At 42.7% G+C, this 10,262-nt stretch overlaps 1 protein-coding gene across 1 annotated transcript; it reads right to left on the bottom strand.

The window, feature by feature from the left end:
* Positions 1 to 1,259: 1,259 nt before the first annotated feature.
* On the bottom strand, positions 1,260 to 2,451 carry ARL6IP5 (ARF like GTPase 6 interacting protein 5). The gene is made up of 2 exons (XM_010162554.1): positions 2,224 to 2,451; positions 1,260 to 1,927 (listed from the first exon to the last, which is right to left on the bottom strand). Exons 1-2 carry the CDS (start codon positions 2,420 to 2,422, stop codon positions 1,755 to 1,757), a joined length of 372 nt encoding a protein of 123 aa, XP_010160856.1. The 5' UTR covers positions 2,423 to 2,451; the 3' UTR covers positions 1,260 to 1,754.
* Positions 2,452 to 10,262: the final 7,811 nt, after the last annotated feature.

Here is a 10,262-nt window from a genome sequence, read left to right as displayed (position 1 = left end):
TGCTCAGAGGGGCCTCATGCCCCAACAAAATATATAGTTATAGAGAATTCAAAGCCAGCAGCTCATCATAAGCATGGACTTGGGGCATGAGCCACAGTGTGACAGCAGATCTCCCACCACCACTCTAGAGTTTCACCACCCATAGAAACAGAGACAAGCTCAAGTTCCCAACCTGAAATAAGTGTACTCAGTCATCACCATTAGAATTTATTTTTTTCCATAACTGTGCAGTTTTTAAAATTCTACAGTAATGATGAAGTCATAGGCTACTATGTTCTTTAAGTGTGGAAACAGTTTTCAAAAAACAAAGACCATGCACTACAAGTGAGGAACAGGCCATTGACTCTTCAGCTGGAATATACAGACATTTTTCAATAAATACTGATCACTTCAACACTTAAATGGAATGACATGTTCAGATTTCTACACAGTTCACTATGAAAACAGCATGGTAAGTTACATAAAAGCTTCAACTTTAAGGATCCTTGCTTTTTTGTTAAATTAATTACTTTATTAGAAAAGAGAAATGCAGGAATATTTGAAATGGAGTGTCACCTGGACAACTTCCCCTCCCCCCACTATTGTTGGTAAGCTCCTATTATCAAGATAATTCCAGAGCTGGCAGTTAAGTTAAAATATATATAAAAGAATCCCCCACACCACATTCAGGAGTTGTTACAGGCAAATATCTTCATGAATTTGGAATGGGTTTTCAAAAACTGTATCTTAACATTTATTGCTTTTACTTGTAAACCTGATATCCAGTTTATTCCTTTGAAGAGTGTCAGAAGTACAGAGTCAGAGAGATGCATGTTTTACTTATATCTTTGCATTCTGGTTAAGAAGAAAGAAAAAGATGCCCCATGCTCAGGAACACACATACACCTCCATCTACAAAACAGCCTAGACAGACTCAAGTGGAACAAGGTAAGTCCTAAAGTAGCAGTACTTAAAAATATCACTGGGGTAGAAATGTAGCTCATCCAACAGATCTGAAAACTTCTTTTTCCTCCCATGCTTGGTCATAGTTTAGCCTGGCTCTCCTGCAGAGGAGAGGTTTCTATAGATGATGATTTTGGAGAGGACAAAGGTGCATTCTGCTGGAACTGCAAGAGGCACAGGGCCAGATACATATTCTTCATGCTTAGATCTATTTAGACTGTTTCCTGGAGGAACGTGAGGTGAGGACAGGGACCCCTATTCATTACAAGTATTACACAGTTTTACCGCTTGCCAGTTAAGCCAGCAACGTGGTCTCCATACAGACCACTCAAGTGAGAGATCTGGAGGATGCAAGAGATACCTACTTCTGATACATTCCAGCTCACCTTGAACATTGCCAGCCTGAAGGTGCTACTCGGCATAAACCGGCTAACTGCCACCATGTAGAACTGAGATGAAAGGGGTGTTACTCAATACTAACAGACAAATTTGCTGCAGGACGGTTTGAGAGACTGCATTCCATTGGTTTCCATCTCTTCCTCCTCTATCCCCCAGAAGAAAAGACAAGCAAACACATTTAAGTTAGTATGTATTTGTGTAAACACCAGAACATTTTGCGATACAATAGAAAAAAAAGTTGCAGCTCGTATGTTCTTAGAAGAGCCCTGAAGACCTTGGGATACCTGTATCTTGCAATTATTAATCTGTACCATGTGCATTTCCTGTTTTGTACACAAACTGCAAGCAAGCTTGAACAATAGTAAATAGCAACTACACTCCTGCAACAGGTAAAAATGCTGTGTTGCAGCTGCTTACTCCTTCGCTTTAGATATGTAGTCAGCCAGTTTGTTGATACTATCCTCTTGCTGTTCTAGAGCATCCAGTATGATGCCCATCGGGGTCTTCTTCAAGCCTATTCCTTCCATCTTGTTCTCCAGCTTGTTCTTTATGTTCCGGAGCCTTAGAGAAGCGTGGACAAACATCACTGCATGACAGAAACGCACTTGTTAATGCCCAAGGAATGCATAATTCGTACAACATTCATCTTAAGACACACTCCAACGCCATGACATCACTGGAAGAAGACAAAGTCTCAAAGACCACTTAAGTAACCACAGGTACCCATTTAATAATAACTTTTGTGACCCCACCTCCCCCTTTTGTTTTGGGATCACTGTATATAGAAATAGTAAAGGCAACAGACAATTTAGACTTTGCAGACTTATTTGAGAAAGCTCAAGCTACAGGCCCTAGCCCCCAGAGAAGAAGAAAAATACTTACAGAGGAGAGGAAGTGTGATCCCGAACATGAACACCATGACATCTCCCAGATAGGAGATCAAGAAGTAGCTAGACAGCATGATGACCACTACAAATGTGGTTGGGTACTGCTTCTTCAGCCTGCGGAGTATATCCTTGTTGTGCGATACCCACACAAACCCCATGAAGACCAGCACCACCACAGTGCCACCAATGAACATATTCAGGGGACTCAGAAATCTGGAGAGAAGAGAGGGGGGGAAAAAAAAAAAAAGAAGAAAATGAGCTGTTTCAGATCCTCCATGACTTGTGTCAATATAGCAAACATCTGTCTCACTGGTAACTTGTTTCTAGGGAGGTAAGGTGTTAAGAAGTCAGTTGTTGCTGTCAAGACCTTTATCAACCTCTGATTTTTTGGCAGAAGCTAAAAATAAAGCAGCAAGTGCAACTGAACAAGCACCACTTAGCAGTGAATTTAGATAATCTTTGTCTTTATAATTAGAGTTTCTGCAGCAGCTCATGAATAGAAGCATTGACCACCCGGACCTCTCCTACTTCTGCAATCAACGCACATGCTTGATATCAGACCCAGAGTTAGCAAATCCCAAGAGCAGATGGAGCCAACAATCAGTTGCCCAAGGGATTGATCTTCTCCCTACAGGTGACCAAAACCAGGCTCAGCCTAGGCCTTCAGATGAACTATTCATGTTATCTTCCAGGTTTGAAAAATGGCAAAGGTAGGGGAACACCGAGTAAAGGAAGTTACTTGACTATTTCTTATTTCTGAATAAACCTTCTCACTGGTTTACACCTAAACAAAATAATTTTATGAACCCACAGAAGGAGCTTACTGCCTTCAGCACAAGAGATGGGGACCCAGTCCCAAGCAAGTGTGCCTGAGAATCAGAAGGAAGTAGAGTATGAGACAGAGGTCTTTCAGGAATAAGAGCCAGGCTGGGCAAGAGGGTGACTCCGAGGTTTGTGTTCTATTATTGTTATTGGAGTTACCAAGCAAACCAATCCATCGAGTGGATCAGCTTTGGACTATAAACAGCAAGTCCCTTTTTTGGACCAGGGCAAGGACATCACCTGCTCAAACCACTTTCACAAGTATTTAGAGCTTGTTTAGAGTTGGACTTTCAGCAATGACTTTGCTCAGCTTGTTTCTGTACTCACACAAAGTCCAGGCTCTATTATATTTCACTTATATAGGAATAAGCTATGTGATTCCATGTGCATTCTGATCTACTTGCTTGTATGTGCTCTGATCTAATTACACAGCAGCTGAGGGCTCTGAGCTGCTACAGCCATGACAGCAGCATCACACTGCACTGATAGAGCCAGATGTAGTCAAGATTTCCTCTTGTAGACTTTGCAGTCCGTCTTACTGTTCCAAAGCTAACAGGCACAATGACTCATCACTCCACCCCACTGCTGAAGAGGGTACTATGGTTTGTGCTTCATATCCGGCCCAGGGAGAAGAAATCTGTTGCTGGACTGGTATGCCAACACTCTACCTGCAGTGCCAGAGAGCATTTTCCTAGAGAAGGAAGAACCCCCCAGAATTATTTCAGAGCAGTGACTGTCTCTTGATTCTTTAACTCAGTTGTGCCAACAGGAGACAGGACAACTGGATGGAAAGAGATTAAAATTCAGATTAGTTCCCCACCTGCTTCTGCTACTCATGCTGAAAAGCCAAGGAGGCTTTTTGGATGTGGTGATAGGGCAGACTTGCTTGTTGCATCTGAGTCACTCCCTGTAGCCAGACAGATTATTTTTAGCTCCCAATTGTCAATCTTAAGTTTCCAGGCTGGAAAAAGTGAACAGCATTGCTCTGGAAAGAAATCAATTCCATCCATGCTCCTTTGCAGCAGAAGGAGGAGGTGACTCATGACTGGACCACAGTAGTGCCTGGTTTATATACATACTACTGAATATTCAAGATTCTTAAAGTAGAAGTCACCTCCACATCACAGCTAGCTTGGAGCAGAAATGGCCAAACTTACTCAGACAATTCGCAGGAACCAATTTGTTGTTCCCAAAAATCTACAGACAAGATAATCCTGGAAGCAACAAAGAGGTAGGCAGAGCTCCACTCTACATTCTCCATGTGTCTGGTAAATACTCTCAAAGCTTTATCTTCCTTACCCTTCCCTCTGCTCTTATTACAACCTCAGAAACTGGTGGTGAAATGCAATCCCTCCATATTTATAAGGAAGAGACCAAAGACTTCTCTGTTCTATGCTCCTTTCTGGTATTGCACAGGGACTGTGTAACTGGCTGTAAGAGATGTGAAGAAAACAACAACAAAAAAAGAAATTGTCAAAAGATCCCACTTTCCTGGGGAAAGTTATTTGAATTACATGTTTTCTGATGTGGGCTGCATTCCAACGCGTACAAGGGAACAGTGAACACAAGTATCAAATGAAGTCATTCAGAGCCACACGAAAACAGATGGGGATAGCAGTTGCCACTAAGAACTGGTATTCAAATTATCAGCCATGTGTCCATAGACTTCAATACCGTTGATTACAGTACTAGATAGGGTGTCATATGCCAAGCTCCCCTTTCCTGCTGGACTTGCCCACAGTATAATTCACAGCATCCTTCAAGATTCTCCTAGAAATTTGTAAAGAGAACAACTTCTCGAGCAACGTCGTTTTTCAGGAAGGCAAACATCCATTATCCAGTTTTGCTCAGATCTGTTGGCACGTGACTCTTGATAACACAATAGCTAAAGACTAAAAAGGAAAAAACATGGACATGTTGTTTTAGAAAACCAGTGTCAGGGGAAAAAACAAAACAAAAAAAGACCAGCCCTAGCAGTCACCTTATACTTGAAGCACCAACGCTGATATGGGCCTTATTTAAGCCCAGATCAGAATACAGTATGCCACAAGGCTGGAAGTCTTTCAAAGCTACAGAAAGAAGGTAAGTGACCAGCCATTAAGTATGTTACAAGATACTTTCTAAATATAATTCCCTTTAGCAGGGATTTATGAGACCTCTCAAATACCTAAAAAAGCACAGAACTATTAGCATGGCAACGGTGTGGTAACTTGACTTTACATTGCTTAGATGACTTAGAAGAAGAAAAACTCTTTTTGGGTTCAAGAAAAAAACCATGAACTCCCACTACCCTGAAAGGAGTCAGAAAGGCAGGACTAAATAGCATTTGGGGGTACTACTAGTCCAGAGCTGAGAGCACCCCAGCTGGATGATCTCCTTCATTGCTCTCTGTGGTGGACAAGGTACAGCCCTGGTAGGATTTTGTGACCTCCAGTACAGCTGGGACAAACTGGCAAGGATGAGCTGTCACCTAGATTCCGTTCCAGCAGTGTTGTAAGGTAACATGCAATTAAACTCCTGCTGTTCTCAGAGACCAGGTTTCCTTCAGCATCTGTTCTGATACAAAGTAAAGAGAAATGAAAGAAACATCCTGCCTGGCTGCAGAGACACAGGTATTATCCTGTGCCAAGTAACATCACGGGACACTTTGTGGAAGTAGTATATCAAGGCAGCAGGGATGCTAGCAGCTGGGGGTGCAGCTTTGTGGGCAGAAGTACTGGCAGCTACCTCTGGCCAAAAAAAAAGATTGAGGAGGGGGTTTCTGTTTGTTTTTGTTTTGTGTGGTTGTGTTGTTTTGGGTTTTTTTTGCTTTTTTTAAATAGGATTATTATTTCTAGACTCTGCCCTACATGCACCGCAAGACAGGTAGAGTTCCCATATAGGTGCAGGAAAGCTCAAAGAGCTCTGCTTTCAACAACTTACCCCATGGCCTCTTCTTGACAGGTGATTTCATTTGTGCACAGTCTGACAGCAGGGGAGGTGAGCAGTTACTTGGAGAACATACAGCTACAGTGTACAGCAAAAATAGCCAGGCGAGACACATTCTTTATGCAAGACAAGAAGCCTCCAGCAGTGTGAGCCCAGAAATAGGACAGGCCACAAAAAGCAAAAGCAAGCTAGCTGCATCTTTAAGTTATCTCTGTTTTAGATGTCTTGGGGTGATTATTCAGCAGTTGCTGTCACATCTGTTTCTTTTGCATGTGACCAAGCACCGAGTAGGACATTTGCAGTCATTGAGAACAACACGTTTTTACTTAGAGCAGCTCAGTTAGGCCATTACATCAAATAAGCATGAAATTTCCCTTTTAGAAGTCCTTTTGCTCCACCATGTTCCAAGTGCTGGGCAGGTTAGAGCACTTAACTGCTTCCTTCCTCATTTGTATGAATTTAAATAACTTTAAAGCTCTGCCTCCTCTCTCTCCCCATACTTCTACCTCTGCTGAGGTTATATAGCTGTAACTCGAGGTAGCACATAAAACTATATATGTTATGTTGTCCCAGGTGACAGCCCTCAGCATCCACGATGTTTCTTTACTTACTGTTGCTCACTTACATTGCTTTGAGACCAGAAGGCAGATTCATTTCTGCAGAACTGCCAGACCTTTATGAAGTTATGTCCTAATATTATTATGCAACGTCTGTTTTAAAGTGATGTGTTTTGCTCGCTCATTCTTGATCTTTCATTAAGCATTAGAGAAACTCAGCATTTTGCTGCTCTGGAGTTTTCATTTTGGCAAGGGAATCACTATGAGCATGTCAGCTAGGACAGTTGTATGGAGGAGAAAAATAAATAGGGAAAAAAGACACTCATTGATTGCTAGGGGTTGTACAGATGGACAGTAGATGTTTTAGAGAAGTGACAAAGGAAACAGACATTGAACCTGAGGCTGCAGATATTATGCCAGAAAGGAATGAAGATTCTCTTACATGCAGCACTCTGAAATCCAGTACACTTTTTAATACTGTCAGATTTAGAAATTAATTTCCAGTAAGTACATGACAACAAAAGCCTAGAAGAAATTACATTGATTTACTTTGAACTGCATGACAGAGAAGCCTTGTCGGAGTAGGTGAAAGCACAGGCAAATTCCACTTATTAACCAGACTGATTGTCTGAGAGAGAGTTGCAAGCTGTTGTGGGAGGCACTAGTTTTAATAAATATCTGTACAGCACTCACAGTGACAGGGCTCTGGCTCAGAGTAAGAATGGGCAGTCCAGTCCCTATACAACTGGGAGACAGGGCACAACCTAATTTAGTAAAGATCTGGTTTTTTATCAGCAGTCTACTGCAACAGAATTGTAGGTGGAAAAAGAATACTACAGTAGTCCAGATTCATTCTTAAAGGAACGTGCAGGGCAGGTGGAAGAGACAAGGCTGCTACCACCAGCCTGTATTAGCAGGGTGGCACTAATTCAGTAGTTCCAGTTTCTTGTTCACCAATTTATTATTTTCTACCTAGTCCTGTAGGCTGAAGGTAAAATCTACATTATTGCAAAGCACAGAACATCATTTACAGGTAACAGTAGCTATCAGAGAAGGCAAAGAGGGGGAGAAAGGCAAGGAAATGATGCAGTAGGAACCATAACAGTTCCACTACACTCATGGTGAGGTTATTCCATACCTTGTAGAGAGATGGTAAAAGGCTGAGGAGGTCAACTTTGTTGTATGAGAGGGAGTAAACTGAAGCCACAGCAATATGCACTGTATTTCGAGCATCAAGAAAGCTCTAGGCTACAGTTTCCCTGGTCAGCCCAGCACCACCACAGCTACCAAGTACTACAACAGCTGAAAAGATCACCTCTGTCTATATAATTAGATGTTTTAAGAACAGGTAGAGCTGGTCATGGGCTAAGTTTAGTTTTGATCACGGGAAGACCACTACATTAGCGGTCTCAATAATCCTACCCTTAAGCCTGTACACAGCCCTGGACTTCCTAAAAAGCCATGATTCATCATTTATCACTCAGGGATGCCTGTCCATTACAGAACGAAGTGCAAGACAACAACTTAGTCATCAATTTAAATTTATCAGGAGAACTTCCTTTACCTTTCTCCCAAAGCCACAGTGAAAGTTTCTCTTGAGCAGTGATTTTTCACTGCTCAAGTGAAAAAATCTTTTCATTAAAAGAAAGTGATAGATTTTCTCTATTGAAGTGTTATCCTGTTTCCTTTAGAGTTCTTCTCCCATCCTCTTTTACTCCAATGTTAAAGTATCAGATTCATCACATACCAAAGGCTCTGAGACATGCAATAAAAAAATATTTGACATCAAGATCCCACTCCAGGTGTTCCTCAGCTGTAAGGTTTCAACTCAGAAGGTTACCACTCAATATTAAGATACCAGAATTGCAGTTCTGATGTTAATCTCCATCTCCTGTGGCTCTCTTCCTCCTCCTCCCACCCCAACAAAATAGTGGGAAACAAGTGGGAGATGTATCACCCTTGATCTGAAGAAAAGATATCAGAGTTCAAAAGCAAGAATTTAGGAGACTGAGTAAAAACTGCTGCCATCCCAGTTTTCCAACCAGAAATATCAAAACTCTTTACATTTCCCCCTCCCCCCCCACCTTCTTGGGGAAAAGAGCTGTCCCCTTCTTTCCAAGGCCACTGTGATTTACCCATTGAGAGCCGGCTACAGCATCTCACTGCTAAACAAAGGTAGATGAACACAGAAGTTTAAACCAAGACCATGGAAGTCTCATTTTACCAGTCTAGCATTCTATTGAGCTGACTGCAACATATCCCCACCAAAATTAAGAAAGCCTACACCACTATGCCAAACCTTTAACCATCACGTGCATCAAGAAGAAAAAGATGAGTTCTCAGCCTCTCCTTTCAGAGAGCACAAACCAAAACTCCCTGCATCCCAAAGAATCTTCACCAACCTAGACACTGTGTCAACAGCTTCAGAAGCCCTAACAAGATGCAGATTGCTTAACAACAACAAAAAAAATATTTAGGGGGAAGAATTTTAAGCCTCTGCAACATAGAAGATAAGGTGCATTTCAGCCAAAACCACTCTGGCCTAGTGGCTGGGCAATTCTCCAACTTAAGCATCTGTGCACTGTTTACTGGGAAGAGTGGAGTATTCCAGTTTCCATATTAAAAGCTTAATCATCAGCTTCTGCTGCATGTTTTCCTGAAGAGCCTTCTGACCAAAGACCATAGAGCAATACCTGAAGAAGAGTCACATAGGCTTTGATGCAAAAGATGATTACAAGGTTATTTCGCAGTTCTCTTTAGGAAAGCTGGGCCTGACAGAACGTCATACCAATAGATACTCCTGCCTTAAAAGTCTCAATCCTGCCCACCAAAGTGAAATGAATTAGCACCTTATTTATTTTATGTTAAAGGTTTTTCAGTATGAGCTAGCTCAGAAATAAGAAAGTCTTGCTCTGTCCCCTGGACATTATAAGCTTAAAAATGTAACAGGGAGCAAATTAATCTTTTTTTTTTTTTCCTTTTAAATTCAAAGTGAAGCTTATCTCAGCTGGAGCAGTCCCACTGGACAGATTTAGCGAGGAAGCACAGATCACTGCGCAGGATGCGGCTCAGTTTTTCAGAAAGCAGTGACATCCGGCACACAAACCCACGGCTGCTCTGCCAGGCGCCGGGTGCCTGGAGCCCGCTCCCCTGGGCAAAGGAGCCATGAGTCCATGGAAGAGGAAGAGAAAAGGGAGATGTCAGATCTGTTAGACCCCCAGCAATAAATAAATACATCCTAAACCCTGCTCCTAAGCTAACAGGCTCCACCTCCACAAAGGAGCCTGTCACAGAATCATAGAATCACAGAATGGTTTGAGTTGGAAGGGACCTTAAAGCTCATCCAGTTCCAACCCCTCTGCCATCAGCAGGGACACCTTCCACTAGACCAGGTTGCTCAAAGCCTCATCCAACCTGGGCTTGAACACTTCCAGGGAGGAGCAGCCACAGCTTCTCTGGGCAACCTGGGCCAGTGTCTCACCACCCTCACAGCAAAGAATTTCTTCCTCGTGTCTAATCCAATCCTCCCCTCTTCCAGTTTGAAGCCATTAGACTTTATTTTTCTAAGCGACACCAGGTAAATCGGAGGTTTAAGGAGAAGCAGAGGAAGGGAAAAGCAGATTTCCTGCACCCCGACGCCCCACCCGGCAGCGCCCGGGCCGGACCCTTTCCCGTGGCCCCGGGCCGAGGCGCAGCACCGCCCGCCCGGGGAATGGGGCCACCGCCC

This window comes from Antrostomus carolinensis, unplaced genomic scaffold (assembly GCF_000700745.2).
Source record: "Antrostomus carolinensis isolate BGI_N321 unplaced genomic scaffold, ASM70074v2 scaffold3522, whole genome shotgun sequence".
NCBI lineage: Eukaryota > Metazoa > Chordata > Aves > Caprimulgiformes > Caprimulgidae > Antrostomus > Antrostomus carolinensis.
This window is presented reverse-complemented; position numbering and strand designations above follow the sequence as displayed.